This window comes from Coturnix japonica, chromosome 37 (assembly GCF_054131305.1).
Source record: "Coturnix japonica strain WE chromosome 37, WE-NBRP24, whole genome shotgun sequence".
Classification (NCBI taxonomy): domain Eukaryota; kingdom Metazoa; phylum Chordata; class Aves; order Galliformes; family Phasianidae; genus Coturnix; species Coturnix japonica.
Genome location: NC_140699.1, coordinates 1498503 through 1518473, shown reverse-complemented (window position 1 = coordinate 1518473; position 19971 = coordinate 1498503). Strand labels below are relative to the sequence as shown.

The window sequence follows — 19971 nt, the reverse complement described above, 5'->3', positions numbered from 1 at the left end:
CCAGTGACTGCACCAGATGAAACCTCATTTTGTCTCATCTCAGGATAGCAGAAACAGTAACCGAGAACCCAGAGCTGAACCTGCGCTGCATTTTAAATGCCACAGTTACTGCGTGGGTCAGGAGTCAGACTGAAACCTCATTTACCACAGACTTGTTTATTTCTGTATTTAGAACCTAAACTAGATCACTTATTTTCACTAAAACTATTTTTTGTATGGCATGCAGGGACAGGAAGGAAGCTGCTCCATTTGCTGTTTGGATGTCAGAGGCTGTGTTTGAAGAGCAGAGGAAGGCCACAGCCTGCTGGCCCTGCAACGAGTCCCATCCAGGGAGCAAGGAAAAGGACTCTTAATGCACTTCATATATTACACTATACACTATATATATATACACTATTAACGCTCAATGCTACAGACTCACTGAATGAGCTACAGGCCAGAAAGAAATTGATCAAACATTTGCAAGCTACTGATAGATACTTACAGATATTATATACAGAAAATTGCTCCTTGGTACTGATTCACACAGAAAGTTAAATAGAAAATTTCTTACTTTCCCCGTTAAATATTAAGCTTAACATCCCTACAATGGAAATGTTTTGTTGCTCATGGGGTTGAAAGGGATTCAAGATATCATTGAGTCCAGTCCCTGCTACAGCAGTTCCCTACAATAGGTCACACAGATGGGCATCCAGCCAGGCCTCGAATAACTCCATAGGAGACTCCCCAACCTTTGTGGGCAGCCTGCCGCAGCACTTCATCACCCTTACATAAAGAAGTTCTTCCACACGTTAGTACTGGACTTTCTATGTTCAACATTAAGGAGGCCATCGCTCCCCGTCCTATTGCTACACAACACCAAGAAGAGCTTGGCCCCATCCATTCGACAGAACACCAACCAAACACCAGTATTTAGACTTGGGTAGAATTAGAAGATTCTTCCTCTTTTGTGCAGCCTCAGCGACACTAAAAACAACAGAAGCCTTCAGTCTTCAAGTTTTGTCACAGAAATGGCTGCTCACCCACTTTTTGTGCGTGCACATTCAAGGATGGAGAAGGGCACAAAGTGCATCCATCCAGTTGCCAAAGTCTGATGCAATTCAGTGATGCTCTTACCACATTTCACATCTCCTTCTACATTTATTAGTATTACATCAGTATTTTGGAGCCCTGGGTCCAGTTCAGGTTCCCACTGCACAAAAAGACAGGACTGCAGTTTCTACTGAGCACTTCTATGCACACAGACAACATGCATCAATACAACACACCGCAGGAGCATGATGTCTCCAGCTTCTGTTATTACAAAGGATACTCTATATGGTATCAAATAATGAGATCTTCCACAAAGCTGCTACTAAGCAAGTGACATTGCTTAGATGTTTAATTGCCACACATTTTATTCAGAGGTTTTTTGCCTTTCCCCACACAGATAATTTTTAAAATTTAGGTTCTCGGGCAATTTGACCTGGAGTTATAAAACCGTATCTAAGGAATGTTAAAAGAGTTTGATTATTTGAAAACGTGGTGTTTTCCAGTGACATGCAAGGCCCTAAGGAGCTTAAATATAACCCAAAGGCTTTGCAGATGACACAGTATGAGGGATGAAAAACCCCCATTCCGTGATGCTTCATCCTCCTAGGACAATACCTGGAATTTACGCACTACCCACCTGACACAGCAGTCAAAGCAAGGAGGCACTCGAGAGCTGAAAGCTGGCACAGTGCTTAAAGAAAGCAGAGATCTGAGACTGTGCTTGGAGGGAGGAGAAGGTGAGCTCTTATTCCCGTGAGGATGAAGCATCAGCTCAACTCTGAAATTTAAAAATACTTCTTTTTCAGCGGAAGGAAATGAGATAATAAAATTTAAAGAAAATAATGGAAACAGAAGCAAGAGATGTTAATGTGAAAGCTGAGCAGCACTCAGCCCAGCACTGCTGTATCTGCAGTAAACTCAACAGCATTCCAGACATCACTGCTCTTCTCCACTAAATTCAGCACTGCATATTAATACCATAATAGCTCTGTATATATATAAAAAATAAATATACATTGGTATAATGCAATGCAAAGGCTGCCAAGAAGCTGTGCTGTTCTGAAGCTTCATGTCAAACCTCCCCTTATAAATGTCTCTCTAGTATGGTACATCTTGACACCCATATGTTGTCTCAGCAGTGTAGGAAACGTAAAGCTTTGCAGATCACACTGACTGGCACAGTTCCTGAGCTCCCACGCTTCCTTTCAAGCAGACAACATACTACACAGAATAAGGCTCCCTAGATAGTCTAGGATAATATTTTAGTGTAAGTAGAGCTAAAATTATTGCAAGCTACATGACTTGGCAATTAGCATTGCAAGAAGCCCAGGAAGCTCAAAGGAATTGTTTGAGTTAATTGCGACCAGGTAAAGAGCAGTGCAGCAAAGATGCTCCTGGTGCTCTACAGAGACAGCAGGAGCAAATACCAGACCCTCTGCCATCAGCCCTGCAGTGCAAACAAATAGCACAGTCCTGGGGCAGCACATCCCACCACCTGCTGACTCTTTTGGGGCTGGACTCGAGGACAAACAGGCAGCAGAACCAACAAAGCAGTTTTTAGCAGCCTGCCCCCCAACTTGCCTTCTAGACAGAAAAGCTGTTGGTTTTACCACTGTGGAAATGTATTCAGTCTTGAAGTGGAGCAATGCAGAAGAGAGGATGCATGTAGATGGCAGCCTGGAGGCACAGCTCAATGCCTGTGGTTTTTGCATGGAGAACAAAACATCCATTTATGACTGTTAAATACACATGAAAGCATAAGCAAAAAGAAGGTTAAAAACAAAAACCAGACCAGTTTTCCTGAGGTTGTTGGATGCAGGGAGTGGCGAATCAGATAGATGGTTTCTGACTCCAAAATTTTCAAGCTCTTTGGACCAATGGTACTAGAACTGTCATAAAAATCACAAAAGCAAAGCAGAAAGGGTTTTTAAGGATAGACCTGTCAACACAATCTGGGAATCGCTCAGCTTTGCTGCCCAGAATCTGATCACATTGTTGTTCCTTCCATGCTCTGAATACACAAGAAGGCAACCTGCAGCTGTGTGAAGGGTGCCCAGAGCATCTCACACTGTCCTTGTGCTCTCAGGAGGGAACAGATGGACGGCTGCAGGCTACAATTTGCTATTTTTCAGCCTGACTCCTTTGAGAAAGACCAATTGAAAGGAAATGCTGAAGGTGATACACCACCAGTGCCCCAGTCCTTAACCCAGGGGACAACCCAAGGTAGGATTTTTTTTCATAAACCCTTTAAGGTATTTAGGTTTCAAAGCTGTCAACACATTCAAGTACATTATCTGAGGCAATGGCATTTCATGAATCCCATGCAGCTGCCATGCAAAGTATGGCCATTTTTGTCCTGCAATGGAGAATACTGGAGATTTCTTCATGATGTTTATGAAGTCTGTCACTCAGGCAGCAGTTTAATCATGCCTTCTTGGATATATCTTTTTCCCCCTTAACCCCAGGGAGGATAACCTGGTTTTATTTACCTGAAATGGAAAATATATGGTCAAACAGATGTTGGTATAAGGGGGTAACTGTTAAGGTTTGCTGACAACTGGAAAGGTCTGAGCAATCAAACTGTCAATGGTTAAACAGATAAAAGTGACCGTGCCAAGTGGGACAGCTAACTGAGGACAGGCACTCCAGCAGAGAGAAAACCATCACCGAGTGCAGGCAAGCTGTTTGCAGGGACCGGAGGGCATCGATTCCAGGCATGTAAGAGAAAACTCAACTCTGATTTCAGAAATCAGAGATAGAAGAAAATATTATTTGAAAGGAAAGGTTGAATTAGATGAAAGCTTCACAGGCAGGAATTTGTTTAGAATTGAGGCAGAGACAGAGACAGGAGAAAACAAAAATGCATACGGATGTCTAACTCTCCATATTCTTATAGCAGCAATTGCTTGAGATTTCTTTTATAAAACCCTGTCACAAGCACTTCCAATGATGGGCCATTCCCAACGAAATAGCTGGAAGCCCTGAATTCCCCCAGCTGGTGGTTCAGAGGAATCCCCCACCTCCAATACAGACTGCCCAGGGCAGAGCTTCGGCCACAGCACCAGGTTTGGAGTGTCCAGGTCACAGACCTGTTCCTGGATGGCAGTGAAAAAGAGTGCCTGCCCCACAGCTGTTGGGCCCTGCTTCCCAGAGCACGGCTGCTGCTTTGGCTTGAAATACAAATGCATAGTTCTACATCTCAGATGCAACACCAGAAACCTCTGGTGTCTCCCGCAAGCTGAGCTGTAGCATCATGCTGCTCTAACGTTAATCTTCCTATTACTCCTGTGAGGAAACAAAATACATAATATATCTATAACGTGAATAGCATAATGCCTCATAATCCGTTCTATCTCACTGTTTATATGATTCCATATGTACTTCTGTGGATACTACCGCTTCCAGATCTGAAACTGAGGAATCAATGCAGCAATTATGGACAAAGAAATGCAGAATTATACACAGGGTTATTTTTCATGCTGTGAATGAAGGCAAGTGCATTGCAAAAACAAAACTCATTATCCATTCTTTAAAATAATTATTTTCATGAAGCCAAAGTATTCTTTAGGATATTTAAATGCAGATTCAATCCAACACCTACCAACTTCACCCAGCATTTTTCTTATGCAAAAACTTCCAACATGTGCACAATTGCACATACGCCAATATTTATGGTGGCCACACAAACTGCAAGTCAAACACCACCGAGATATTTTGCTAGACAAACTAAGTTTCACTGCACATATGCAGACTGACTTTACATTTGTTCATTCCACTGTCATCCGTGTCATCTACAGTTAAGACTCAGGTATGTTCTGTGTTTTTATAACTCCTATTACTTTAACTTTCTCTTGCCACATGCATAGGAAAACAAGATCCAAGGATCTCAGGGTTACTGGAGGATCACATGGCTTAAGGATGAACGCGAGGAGAACATTCTTCATTTTTAATTACTGTCTCTGAGTGAAATGATTGAGAAAATTTCAGGTGAACGTAAATATTTTGTAGCAAACGGCTCCAATCAGAAGGAAAAACAACATCAAAAAAAACCACAACAACCCTTTTCCTGCACAAAGAAACTCAGCACTGAAGTGATTCAGCTCAGAACACACACATCCCCAGAAAACAGCCTGTGATTTGAAACCAATTTTTAGAGTGTTTTTCAGTACAGTGAGAATATCCCCCCACTGCTTTCATTTTAGGTTCTTCCATTGCACTTTTGGAAACGTACCCTTTGCTTAACACATCTAAGCAATCATTGAATGGTAGAATTGCTCAGGTTGAAAAGACCTTAAAGATTATCAAGTCCAACCATAACCTAACCGTACTATCCCAAATCTTAACAACCCTCCACTAAATCATGTCCCCGAGTACCACATCCAAATGGTTTTTAAACACATCCAGGGATGGTGACTCAACCACCTCCGTGGGGAGCCTATTGCAGTGTTTAACAGCTCTTTCTGTAAAGAAGTTTTTCCTGATATCCAACCTAAACAATGCAGTGCCTTCCCCTCTTTCAACAAGTGCTTGCTTTTAAAACCTCCTTGTTCTACTCCCAAGGGACCCCCAGTGTCCCAAAGAAAAGGCAGCAACAACAGGGTGATGCTGCTGATGCCCCCAGCCCCCAGGTGCAGCCCTGCAATACAAGGAACTGCCTGCAGCCTGAGGTTGCACCCCTGCTGTGCTGTAGCAGTGCAGGAGCTTTGGGAGATTCAGCTCCTGATAGGCTGTAACATGCTGTACTGCTTGCTCACCTGTTTGCACAGAATGCAATTCCAGCTCTTTTACACTGAGGTTATTTGCTTCTGTGGGAAAAGAAGTAAATATTTGCTCTGCTGTGCCAGCTGGATCAAGGGAAAGCTATATATTGCACAAACCTTTGAGAGGAGGTAGGAAGAAGGCAGGTATTTGCAGTACACATGCACAGCACAAACTGAAACCAGCAGTGACTGAAAACCACTTTGGAACAAGCAGGAGCACAGGCAGCGCACAGAGGGCTGAGTTTAACTCTGTGGGTTTTAGGCCAGGTCAAAATTCAGCTTTCATGTCTGTGTTTCATGTTCTCTTCATTGAAATTAGGGTGATTTAGAAGGAAGACAATAACCTGTGGAGGACTGAGTATCCACGCTCACAATGATCACAGCACATACAGTATTTGGTACCTGAGATTGCCTTTGGTGCAGCGTTCATTGCCTTGTAGCTGATGTCCTGTTTCTTTGCCTCACTCCCTTCTCTGTTAAAAATAACTCAGTACTAACAACTTACCTATTACAAGCATTGCTAAACCAAACGTACCTTAAAAATTCCACGTTGGACAAATAGATCACTCTAAGACTTCATCTCCAAAGTGATGGACTTCCTCGATAAATAGCCTTCCTTGATAAATAATCTTTCAAGCTCACCAAATATGTTTCTTCACCCTTCCTTTACTCACAAATCAGCTTCTGGAGATCTGGATATATTCAAGGACTCCTTCCCTCCTGCATTATTCTTCATTTTCTAGTAAATGCTGGAAAAATTTTCCAAGTGCCACAGGGAGAAATCTGTTATGTTAAGGTTTCAGAGTTTGTTATTTTGGCACTTGTGGTTCTCCACGTAAATCCCTTTCCAATGGTTTCTGCACCAAGATTTTAGTTTAATACTTGAAGGATTATTGGCAGCTAAGGGGAGGATTTGTGGATGTTGAATGAAGTACATTGTAATAACAACTGTCAGGCTGATTATGATGCTCAGGCCTGTACGCCTCTCCAGCAACATCTGAATACTTTGATATGGTCACAGCTATGGCCTACATGAAAATGTCTAGAGTCAAAAAACAGTCTACTACTAAACATGCTTTAGAAGTACAGCTTTTATTAAATCACAATAAAAAGCTTTTATAAGCTAAAAGCTTATAGATTAAGTTTAAAGGAGGTGAAAGCATTTCCTTTCACTTACTTTGAGCTCAGTGGAATAACAAAGAATTAAGATGGCAGCAAAGCTTCCGTCTCCTATCAGTCCCATGGCAAACAAACTGCACCACAATCCAAAGACTGTGGAGCTCGGGGTCTTTGCTTCTCCACCTGCAAAATGCAAACTGAGATACAGAGGGATTCTGGCACCCTCTGAGGAGGGAGGACAAGTCTAGCTCATTCCTGGCTTTGTCATATTCAGATGCCATAAAGTAATGGATCATAGAAGCATCCACGAACAAAAGAGGGGCTAAAAACTCATGCAAACAGACAAACCCACAACGAACTTTCAAGCTCAACCAGGGTGAGATCCAAATGAAAATGAAAAGTATTTATGAAGGTGAACTCACACACCAGCACATAAAAGGCTCTGTACTCTCATACTCCACCTGCTGGCTCTCCTCAGTAGGGATCAGTTGTATTTCTATGTTCAGTTTGGGTTTTCTACTTCTTTTTTCCCCGCTTCTCTCATAAGCTGTGCACCATCCCAGCTGATAGGGGTAAGCTGGAGAGCACTGGGCAGGAAGCCACACTCACCTTAATATTTCAACATCCAGTGGGGAAAAAGTAAAAGGGTAAAATATTCACGGCAATGTAAAACAATTGACAATGTATGGAACAAAACACTTTCTAAATGTTTCACAAATATTTCAGGGTTAAAAGAGTAAAGCGAGGCTAAAGATGCAGTGTTCTATTCAGTTCAGCCCCTACCTTGCTTTTGTGTTACATGCTGGAGCTTCTAAAAAAGCCAATTAAAGTGCCTTTTATTCTATGAAATGTTTAAAATTGGGCACTTTTGGTATACAAACCCTAAGCATCTGTTATTATTTGGGTGCTTTTTCATGCAGACTCGCGTACATCAAAATGAAAAGGCATTTATTTTTCAGCTGCCTTTAGAAAAGCAGAAAGAGAAGCGTAAGCAGGAAGCAGCGTTAGTCCCAGGACAAAGGTAGGTTCATGACTACACAAACACAGAGCTTCATGAATGCTTTGCAAGTGTGGGGTCTGTCATTTCACAATGTGAACTGTATAGAGAGGAAAAACAGCCTCCTCTCTTGGGTCACTCCCCAGTGGAAGCTCAGTGCTTCCCACAGGCACGGCAGGAACACACACAGTGTTCTCCGTTCCAGTTTCCTCCCACTAACTGGGCTTTTCACTCTCGTATAAAGCAACATCTGGAAATGATCATCTCATCGCACCCTCAAAAAGGCAGAGAAGCAGTAATAATATGGTAATAAGGGATGAAATTTTACGAGAGATGGCACTTAACTGAAGACTAAAAGACACCATGCAATTTCCATAAATTGCTTTTAGCAGGGGACTGAGTGACAATCAGGAAAAAAAACCACAACCCCACTCCCGGCCCTTTTTTTTTTGTGCAAATCATGGGCCCGACTTTCAACTGGTGTAAAATGGTGATGTTGGTACAGCAGTTCTGGTTGCATACAAACCCCTGAATACCATTTTGTGCAATGGCACTTTTAGGATCGTGTGGTGAAGAGACCCTCAAATCGAGGATGCTAAAATGAAGCTGCGAAAGCAAAGCGGAAAGAAGCCATCAGCGCGCCAAATATCCGCTTGTTTTGTTGCTCTCCCTTCTTTAAGTGAGCTTAAAAAGGAGAATCGAGCCATTATCTCCCCCCTCTGCATTTCCGCCTCTTCAGATCTGTCAGTTCAGGGTGAAACCCAGATGGGACTTGAGAGACAAGGAATATCAAGAGTATCCCAACACAGCTGGCATGGAAACAGGTGCCAGGTAGGTTCTGTTCCTTTGGGAAAGAGATGCTGTCCCATCCCCAGCAAGATCTCCTCCTCTTACCATGAAAGCCTCATGCCTTTCTGAAAGGCTGGCCAGCCAGCCCACTCAGAATATGGTGCTATATTCATTCTGTAGTGCTATATTCAAACACCACTGTAGAAAGTCATTAGATTTAACACCAACGGCACCAAGCAGAAACAGGGGGATGTGGAAATGAATAAATAGACTTCAGACTAATAAATAAAAATAACCACTTCAGGATAACAAACTGCCTTTGCAGATAAAATGAAATAAATCCCTAGAATTTAAATCCATCATGAGCAAAATCCCACTGGAAAAAAACCTCCAGACCAAAACCCTATCATGACTGCTTCTACATTCATGAAAGTATTTATGCAGACTAAGATAAGGGTAGTCAATCCACACGCCTTGGGACAAAAGCTGATCTCCTGCAGGATCAGGATAAAGAAATTTCCTCACCACATGTGTCCTGATTCAGGGCAAAAGGAGACACGCTTTGCTAGGCTCGGGAGCTGCTAGAAGCAAGCCTTAGATCTGTGCCATGCTGATGAACTCCCACAGTAAATCCCAGCTTCTCCTCTGCACACTATCATTTCCCAATGCACTGAATGTACTGCCTGAACTTTGGCTGGGCTTCTCAAGCCTATCCACATAACCTGTCATACTCCAATCTGGCTCTTCAAGAGTCCTGTACTGTGAAGCATCCTGCTTCTCATTTCACCATTTAATTACACCCCTTCCTGCTCCCAGATTCTTTCTGTTCCTTGTAAGTCATCACCTTGTTACAGCTCAGACAACACAGTTGGTTGATGGCATTTTCCTCAGTTCCTTTCTAGTGTCCATAACTCCTAGTTACATACAATCAATCCTCTGTTCTCTGAAAGGTGTCACTTTGCTTTGACCACACTTCCACAGCTGGTGCATCTCTAACCTGGTATTGGCAGCTCCTCCAAGAGACACCTTTTGCCTGGGACACCCCTGGCACCAGCAGCACAAAGACAAAACAGAAACAACTTCTTCCTATGGAACTCAGCTCTTCAAACTGACACCATGTCTGCACTGTCCAGGAGGTCTGAATGTACCTATTACGGGCTACAAGAAATTAAAACCTGACAGATGAGGAAATTGCTCCACTCCAGCACGTCGACAGCCACAAAATGCATGTCATCAGGAAACACTACGCCCTTTCTTGCTGTTATTTAAAGGATAGATGCTGTTCTTCTGCTCCCCAAAAATTAGGAAGTGAGGAGGGAAAAAGGAGAAACCAAGAAACGTGCGTTATCTATTGAATCAATTAGACAGAGAAAGTCATCATCTCTCGTAAAAGGACATAAGCCATTAAGATGAAGTCCCTATTTTTCAATAACACCATCAGACTGTTTCCAAGCACCAACTGGGGATCAAGAAAAAGGAATATCATATTTCCTAAGTCTATTCTTATCTCTCCAGCTGCCATGCCAAAGGCTATTGAGGTGGAATGAAAGCAGAGTTTCAATCATCAACAAAACGCTGCAGCTCACGGACAGAGTCGCTCAAACAGGTACAAGTCCCACAGGCTTTGTGGGATCCACATATCAAAACGCAGATGTAAGATTGTGCCATCCTCAGCAGCTCACCTGCAGGGCTCTGTGGCTCTTGGGAACAGAAGCTATCAAGAGAAGAACAACTCATTTCATTGTGCTATACAAGCCTTTTTTTTGGGGAATATAGCAAAAACCAAACACGAACGGAACATGTGCCACTGAGCCTTGTGCCTTGTCTAGTGCAGTAAGAATAGAAAGTCCCTTACAACATTTACCAATAAAAACAGACAAGAAACATAAGTAAGTAACCCCAAATGTTATTTTCCAACATCAACAGGTAACGTTTCCCATTTAAGGGGAGTTATCACCTTAAAGGTAAATACAAAATGTTTTTGAAACTGTAAAAACTCAGTGTTTACCATGAACAGATGCTTTGGTTGCTCAGTTCACTCAGAAGATGGTGCTGAGCTGAACAGATCATTACTGGGAGCTGTGTTCAGACATATTATTTTGACCCTATTATCCCTTCCCTATTATTTTTGGGGGGAAAACAACCTAACATTTGATATCATCCTTTCCTCTAACTGCTCCTCAACCCTGTGTCTGGTTTTAACCTCCAACAGTCTTTCTCTTGTTCTCTTGTCTCTTCCCTGTGACTGCCAATGCACTGCCAGACCATTTAACCTTCTCATAGGTCCCAAGTCAGGACCTATCACAGCCTATGGAAACAAACTACAAACAAAAATAATCATTTATTTGCAAGGGCAGGGTTTGCCCTTTCCCTGCATCTGGCTTTTTCCTGGAAGAAAGCAAGGTAGGACTTACTTCTCAGTATCATTTCTAAATATCAAATATAAATGAAGTCCTGCAATACCATCCTGTGTGAAAGCAAAAGCTCCACCAGTGGGATAAAAAAAGAAATTATAAAAAATTATATACATTATATATATTATATATAAGTTATAAAAAATAAGATATTATCTAGTTTAATAAAAACTTTGTATTATTTCTGTTTATTTAAAGCAAGACTCGTTACAAACAACATAAAACAGGACCATTTCACCACTTACTGATGACATACAAATGTGTGGGAGTTTGGTACTTCCCTCCCTGCTAAGAAAACACAATGACAAAAGAAAATAATGGGCTGAAAAAAAAGTGGAACTGCTCATCACTGAACTATTTAGAAAACAACAACTCTCTTTCAATTGATGTCATTCATTGGGTGCTGTAAGGAAAACCAAGGAGGTAGCGCTGCTTTCTTCATTCAGTACATTTCTGAAAGCCTTTACTATGAAAATTTTGTATAATTATACCAGAAATAGGTTATTTTGTAGTCCTGCCACCACATATGAAAATCAGGAAATACCACATGTTTTCTTGTCTATCATTTCAGTTAGCCCTTTCTAGAAGGCATACATCTTCAGACAGTAGGGAGGTCTCTTCCTTCGAGTCCATAAAGATCGCTACAAGTTCCCCCACCCAGTGCCCTAAACAAAACATAAATGCCACCATCATCAGCCTTAACAAGCTCTAAATTGCAACATATATTAACAGAATGACCTTCTCCAGTAAGATTTTCATTAGCAAACTAGGACGGAAAACAGCAAGTAGCACCACTTAGCCAATTTTAATAGATTATCTACATCATCCTTTATGACATCAGTTGATAATCAGAGCAAGAAATTGAGCAATTTGGGTTCCTGTACAAGCCGTCATAATGCACAAAGTTAACCACTTTTTTTTTTAATCCTGTATTACCTAGAAAGTATTACCAGACAGGCTTGCAAGTTTGGCTGTCGCAGAAAGTTGGCCTGCAAAGCTGCAAGAAACCCAACCTCAGCATGTCATAATTCCACATGGAGATGCACTGTGCCAGGTTATTTCTGCTGAAGGTTAGAAAATTTGACACCGACGTGACCACAACACTAGTGAATGAGGACAGCTGGAAGCACAGCACATGCCATTTCCCAAAGAGGCCAGCAGAACATCCATACCACTGAAGTAAAGCCTCCAAACATCTGTCTTCTGCCAATGTATAAGTGCTGAATATAGCAAACACCCAACTGCCAAATCCTTATGCTAAAGTTTCCTTTCTATTTTTTTTACCAATCAAAACTTCTCAAAGAGACTCCAGATGTTCACTGCTGTATAAGCCACACAAAAAGCAAAGGCAGTAGGGATGTGCCCCCAGCTCTGCCCTGCACTCTCAACCTGCCAGGCTTCTTTGGCAAAGGAAGAGGATGATGCTAGGGATACTTATGCTGTGAAAGACAGTGAGGAGCACTATTCTTGATTTCCATTAGTGATCCATTTATGAAAATGGGATGAATATACCTGAAACATGAAGAATGTGATCCTTTAATTTTAACTGATAAGTCCAAAATGCTTTAGAAAGATTTTTCATAACCTTGGATCAAAACTGATCTGTTCCAATTTGAAAAGCAAAAAGCAAGACACTGTGCAGTGTTCAAATAGGTTTCTTTGTCAGAAGGTAGAGGAACAATCAGCACAATCAAATAGAATACAGAAATATATTCTAACAATTCAATGCTTACCGCTTATCCCTGTTGCACAGAATAGCCAACACTGAACTGCTTCTACTTAAGAAGAACACATATTTTGCTATAAACTTGCAGGGTGAAAATGTGATAATAGTCAAGTCCTAAGATCTATTTGCCTACTGGAGAATCAGTTGAAAAGCTCTCGTTTGCTTGTCCGTTTTAACAGAAAGCAGACATACCCTGTGGAAGAAAGTCTTGCAAGCAAACACACTGCATGAATAAAAACAACACTCTCAAACACTTGTCCATGGATAAAAAGTCAAAATATACCTACAGCATATCAAAATCCATAAAGTTCATTCAGATCTCCAAAGAAGCACATCTACAAGAAGGACAGGTAAAGTCCTGTCTGTTAATGCATCAGTAAGCAAACCAAAACATCCATGCAGTACTGGAAAGCAGCAGAAACACTACCTGCACATTTTGTCCTTGTTGTGAGTGGTGGTCCAGGTGGTCCCGTGCCTCCTTCTCCAGGGCGAGTCAGCAGCACTCTGATCTCATACTCCACATCTGGATCCAGATGCCACAGTTTGTAATTGGGAGAGTCCACAATGTGGGTTTCTGCCCAGTTCCCAGTGGTCGTCCGATACTCCACCTCTTTCAGTATGATGGGCCCGTCTCCGATGATGGAGTTGGCGTTGGGTTTGATCCACAGGTAGGTGGCTCCGACAGCCAGCAGCTCAGGAGGAGCAATAGGAGTTGGGGGTTCTGTAGACAAAAAGAAATCATGAGAGGCCTGAGGCCTTCCACTATGTACCTGTAAAGCAAGTCTGCCCCCATTCCATTGTTAGTTATTGAATTTTTCCTGTTATTTACCAAATCTTTCATTTGGAATATTCTTTTTATGAAAGTATTTATTGCTTTACAGAAATAAAACAATAAAAAGGCACTATATTTGTTTTGAAGTTATTGCCCCTTGCACTGCTGTATTAATGCAACTGGTAGCATTACCAATGCAGAAACACCACTTCAAAAAATACAGTGCTTACAAAGCAACTTCTGCTGAAAATATAAAGCACAACAGTCATACATTTAAAAGAACAGAAGGTTTGTACTTATTTCCTCCTTTACGCATACACATACTGGCAGTCAATAGAACATAGGAGGAGGAAAAGAAGTCTTAAATAACACAGATTGAGCACACCTGTGTAGTGCTTAAAATGACACAACTAGCAAAGAGCAGAAATCTCAAATCACTTGTTCATTCTGAAGTTTTATAGAGGCAAACATACATGAAAAATAGGACAGATTTGCAGTGAAAGCACTGGCTATTTGTCTGAGAAGGTACTGCAGTTACAAACACTGGGGATCTTTCAGTGGTCCTGCACTCCAGGCACCACTAAAACTGACTGAGAGCTTTGATAGCTCAGAGCTAAAAAAAACAAAGGCACCAAGGATTGACTGTGAACTTGCTTAATTTCATGAGCAGAAGTACCCAAATAAAGTCTGTGTGAGACTTGGAAGAGTGCCCAGATGTCTGAGAAGCATCACGAGGAACTCAGCCACTGAATATAACCTCTGTGATAGAAAAGCAAAGACAAGCACTGATATCTCAGCAGCACCCTGTGACAAAAGCCACTGATGGTCTCCTGAGCCCTGCCTGCCTGATCATCCCCCTCTGTTGGAAATAACACCTGGGTATTGGAAGCCACATGAATAGCATATGCTTTGTGGTTTTGAAAACCCGAGCTGAACTGTGCAAGATTATGAGCAATTTCATTAATTTCATTTAGCTTTTGCTCTGCCACACTCTAATGCAGTTTGCCTTCAGCCCAGAGGACACAAAACCTATTCTCTTGTGAAAACAAGGCAACGAAAAGGACATTTCTCTCTGAGAAAAAAAGAAACTAATGAATGTTACATCACGACATTAATTTTAGAGCCCTATGGGAATTACTCTGCAACTCCCACAGCTGATTCCTCACTGAGCACAGAAAACAGCAAGAGGGCAGAACCACGGGAATGGGGAAGAAAGGAGATGGAGCAACACGGGATGGAGGACCAGAGCACTTTCCCCTCTGGAGAAGTTTTGCAGGTTAACATCTGCTGAGTGAAGAGAAACAAATATACAGAAACCAGCGTAAATACAAAAGTACCAACTAAAACGTTACCTAATTCACCTCCTCTGGCTATCTAATCACAATCAGCTATGCAGTAAAGTTATTTCTCTAAAAATAAAATAATTAGTTTTCAAGAAATGCATGTTGATACATTATCATTAAAAATCACATCATTATAAATCTTAAATTGTTTATTGCTTTTTTCTTGGTGCAAGAGCATTAAAAGATGGACTCACTGATTTTTATTCCCAGTGCAAAAAATGACATCTTGCAAAGTCACATTACAGCTGAGCACAAGACAAATGAAATATTAAGCATCATTCTCCTGGGCTGGTGATGCTTCAACAACAGCATGATCCAGGTTACTCTGGGATTTGATTGCCAGTTAGAACAGATTTATGGGCCTGAGTTTAATTAATAGAACAGTTTGTCCTGCTAACCAGACATTAAAGTCTTGTCTAGCAAGTTTAGAAACTAATATTGCCAAAGCAATTTAAATTAAGACGGCATCCAGCATTACTTCCCTGCCTACTTCAGGACAGATCTAAACCACCTCCCCTCCACCTCTGCCAAAACAGGGTTTCCATTTTCATCTACCCCTTCATTTTTGTCTCTCTAATAACATTAGAGGAAGAGATGTTGCAGAATAATGGAATATTAGGAGTTGAAACTGTTGTTCTCATTTTCCAAACAGAAGGAGCAAAGATGAGCAGATGTAATTGCAATTTTTCAAGACTCAGTAACACCTCACTGCACATAATGGGCTCTTTCCTACTGGCACCAACTGGACAGGAAGCTACTTTTCAATATCACTCTTTGCCAAACTATTGCAAGTGATCTTAACTAGTTATTCACTATTTAGCACAACTAGAACATAAACCAGGACCTTTTTTTTGGCCATTATAACTAAACCCACTTGTCAGTTACAGATGACCAGCCTCATGCTAACAGCTTCCTTTTGTAATTAAAACCTTTCTGCAACCTCGATTAACAGGGAAACAGATTGGGTCTGTACACATGTAATTGCAATCAGCAGTATTTTAAGCATCATTTGATCCATCCAGCCCATATTTTATATAGCAAGCTTTGTCCACCATGTTGCTCCCTTTCAGCCTTTATCCCTCTTCCTGCAGACACTGCAGGGAAGAGCACACCTGGAACTGGGCTGCTGCAACTGGGACGGCATCTAGCCTGAATGCCAGTCCCAGGATGGACACAAAAATGAGGGTTCAAGAAAAGAAAAGACATAGTACAAGCCCAAAATAGTTACTGAACATGCATAGATTTTACCCTGCACACAAAGTAGTTCCAATTATGCAGTCAGTGATGGAATTCAGGGTGTACTCTTCTGCCCTCCATAAGAAGAGAAATACTTCACATACAGCACCCATTTTACTCTTGGACAACCGCTTCTGGGTATCTCTACCCTTCTACTGGAATACTTCTCTACCTGACAATTCTAAGCAATTGCTTTAATTGAGCTCAAAAGGCTCCAAAATGAGGGAGAGAAAAGAGGATGAACCGAGTGCTCCGTGACAAAGCACTGGATGCAGCATGGGTGAAAAAGCTTGAAATGAGAACAGAGTTTATGTTCTATACTTAGTTTTCCAGTTATCTGTATAGTTCAGTGGTAAAACACTGTAAAGTGGACCAAAAGATGGAGAAAGTCAATAGAAGACTGCTAAGCTCTGTCCGTTGAGATCAATCGCGAAGGAAAACGGTATTATAGAAGACAAATTATTTGCTGGAGACACCTTCAACACGCTACTTTTTTTCTCTCCCATAAAGATGATGTAAGAAAATGTTATGTTGGAAAAAATCAACAAGTCTGTTAGAAACGTGGCAGGAAGCACCTGGTCCATCAGTCCTTGGTAGAGGTCTAAACAGTTCTGGAGCTTTTAATGGAGCTCCCAATGAAAACATGAAATGTTACAGATTTTGATTGCTGCAGTGAAAGAAACTACAGTTATCTTCATAGGAGGTGCTGGGTAATCCTTTAAGTAGTAGATCAGTAGATGACCAATGTGTAAGCAACTGTAAAATGTACTAGATTGACTATCATTCAAGTAAAAGGCATGTAGTTGTTCTCCCAGCAGTGTGACAAATACTCCCCAATCAGCAATGACTTTCATCTCGGAAATGCACCCAGAGGTACATTAAGATTATTTCACAGAGTGCTTTTTCTGAACTCTTTTTTGCCAACTTCAGCCCAACTTACCTCTCACATCTAAAACCCCTGTGTGAAAAAGCAAGATGAGATTGCTGAAAACTAAGCAGCCTGTTCAAAAGCCAAATAGAACTGAGGGAAAAACTCCCTTTTGGCAGAAGCATAGGAGGAAGCAGACATGGCAAAAAATGTTTGAAAATACAGTTGCAAGAAACACACTCAGCCTAACTGGAACAGAGCTAAAGCCATTAATTTTATTATCCATTACTAAATACAAACAGAAACTGTTGATTATATTCCGTATGGAGATAATCATAGAAGAGGTAATACCCACTAGGACAACCAATGAGCTATTTAAATGTTGCAGTGAATGTCACTTGCATTAATTCTGTCTGAAAGTTTGTATCATCTTTAAGAAAAAAGAGAGGCGATTCCTGAACAAGCCCTTGCTTATTGCCTATTCTAAACCACTGCAATCCCAGATGGAAAGCAATAATCCCCTCACTAAGAAAAAGACCTGAGCACGAAGCTGGAAAGGAGCACAGCTGAGATCTTGCTATATCAATCCTTGTGAAAGAAGGCTGAAGTTCCATCACCATGACATCCCTGATCTGTCCAGAGGAAAAGGGCAAACTCTACCAAGAGACCTTTAGAAAACCTCCATTGTTCTCCCAGGCACCAGAAAGGAACTGCCAAAGAAGCTGTCTCAAATTGAGACGTGAAAACAGGAGAATGTTGAGGGGTTTTTTTGTTTGTTGTTTTGCTCTAAATCAGAGCTTCTGATTTCTATAATAAAGTAAAAAACGTTCTATGCCAAATTGGCACGCTGCTGATGTTATTTTTTGGGGTTGCTGTTGCAATTAGATGGCTGTTTTTTGCTTTTTGGTGTTTTGAGACTTCATGCAAGTATCTCATGACAGAAGGGAATTATGTGAACAGCTTACATCAATTACAAAAGATTCAAGAAAATTAATTGGCAAAACTGAAGCCATGGAATGTTGCTGCTTTTTAAACAGGGATAGAAGAGACTGATCTGAGAGTAAAACAAAAGGGAAAGTAGCTGATGGCTTTACAGAGAGTTAGTTAATACTGGATACTTTTTCTTGCCCTGCTTCCATAGACAGCCATACACATGGGAACACAACATCAGCTCAACCTGATCAGCCCAAAGGTCTGTCACACTCAAAAACCAGTTCCAAGTCTACTTCTAGCAAAGCATAAGAACAGAAGAGTTACATGTTGATTTTCTACAGCACATAGTACTACGTAAGGACTTCCCAAGCTCCCTAAAAGAGTCTCCCAGTATCTGTATCATCCCAAGTAGTTTCACAGGACAAACCTCCAGCTGACCAGAGTCTCCACCTGAACTTAAAAATGCACCAAATGCAAGAACTCAGCTTAGAAATGTCAATAGCCGATTGAATACTGAAACATCAGAACTGTTTTCACTGTCTACTGTGATACAATTCATAAGAGAAAGGCATTAGAAAAAAATCAACCCTGCATTTGCATGTTGGCCAAGAGATGATTTAAGATAAAAAAGAACCCCTATTGTTACAAGGCTCCCTGAGCCATCCAGTCTATACCTGTCACAGTGCTTGATATCCTGTAACATCAGTAGTACATGTCCTGTCTGTAGCCAGAAATCCCAAAGAGCAGCAAGACAGCTGCAGCCTGCCCAGACCCACATGCACACAGCCAAGAGCACAGGCTCCAACTACAAGCTCAAAGACACACAGTGCTTTTCATTCTTTGGCGGTTAAAGAGCTGGGGATGGGGAGCTGCTATTTGCTGGACAAGCAGGATTTGTGTTTCCAAACCTGATATTGCTTATTCCCCTACTAATAGGAACTGTAACCACAATTTTCTCACGGCATCCTCACTGAGCAGGTGAAACGGGTAAAGATGAGGCCAGAAGGCAAATGTCAAGCTTCTTAGAACCCTTTTTCTTCTAATAAAACAAAAACTGCAGAACAGAACATAATTGTGTGTTTTTTGGCACAACAGCCACAAACAGTGGCTACTGAGAATGTACATAATTAAATTTACATTTAAGAATGCAAACCCAGCTGTTTTAAGAAATGAAGTGGCAACACATTGAAGTGCCACTGTTGGGATTTTTCGTACCTCTGTCCTTGAAGATAAATCTGTCACCTTAGCACAGCTGTGTTGCACACCTTGTTTGTAATGACAGCTTCGAGCCAGTCATGTAAATGTCTGAACAGCATCTGTGTGACTCCTTCTACTTTTACACCCCTGTAATGAGCATTTTAAGCTCTGAATCATGGTATTTATATTGCTTATTAAGAGCACGTTACTGTTATAAATGCAGCCATTGAATTTTGCTTTCCAGTGACTGTCTGAACTTCCAGTTCCATTAACTGCACAAAGAAACAGCATGAGGATTTGACGAAATTTAGCATGAGACCATTTCACTGCACTGACAGACACGGTACTAATAGCTCTTTTGTCTATAAGAGAGACATTCAAATCAGTCTCTCGGTAATGCAATAGGCTGACAGCAATGGCATATGTCAACTGTGTTGGAAGAAATGTGCCAGTGGCGTTAATAAAGTGATTCATTAATTCACCTGCATGGGTAAATTGCACCAGTCTGCCTACTCTCAAAGAAAAGTGCCCAGAACCAGCTCTAAAATCAATAATTCTGAATATTTAATTAAAGCAAAAATCCACGGAAGAGAGAGAAGACAATGCCGGGTTTCTACAGTCTACAGAACAAAGATTCATACATCCTAAGGATGCAAAAGCCTTTCTTGCGAGAAGCTGGTTTTGTATCCCGTTATCCCATTTGTATCCCAACACAGCAGTCCCAACCTGCAATCACCACCCTTACAAACATTTCACTTCTCATCCTTCACAAGCACTCCTGCACT

At 41.4% G+C, this 19971-nt stretch overlaps 1 protein-coding gene across 6 annotated transcripts in view; it reads right to left on the bottom strand.

Annotated features, from left to right (window-relative positions):
- The window catches only part of LOC146754857 (receptor-type tyrosine-protein phosphatase T-like), a 433855-nt gene that overhangs the window by 59865 nt on the left and 354019 nt on the right, over positions 1-19971 (bottom strand). For 4 of the 6 annotated variants that reach the window (XM_085526619.1, XM_085526620.1, XM_085526621.1 and 1 more), the window contains one exon: positions 12749-13558. In XM_085526619.1, the coding sequence (XP_085382745.1) occupies positions 13203-13558 (356 nt within the window). In that variant the 3' untranslated portion in view covers positions 12749-13202. Of the gene's footprint in view, positions 1-12748; positions 13559-19971 lie in introns of those variants that run through there. The other 2 variants (XM_085526618.1, XM_085526617.1) reach the window with 1 other exon arrangement.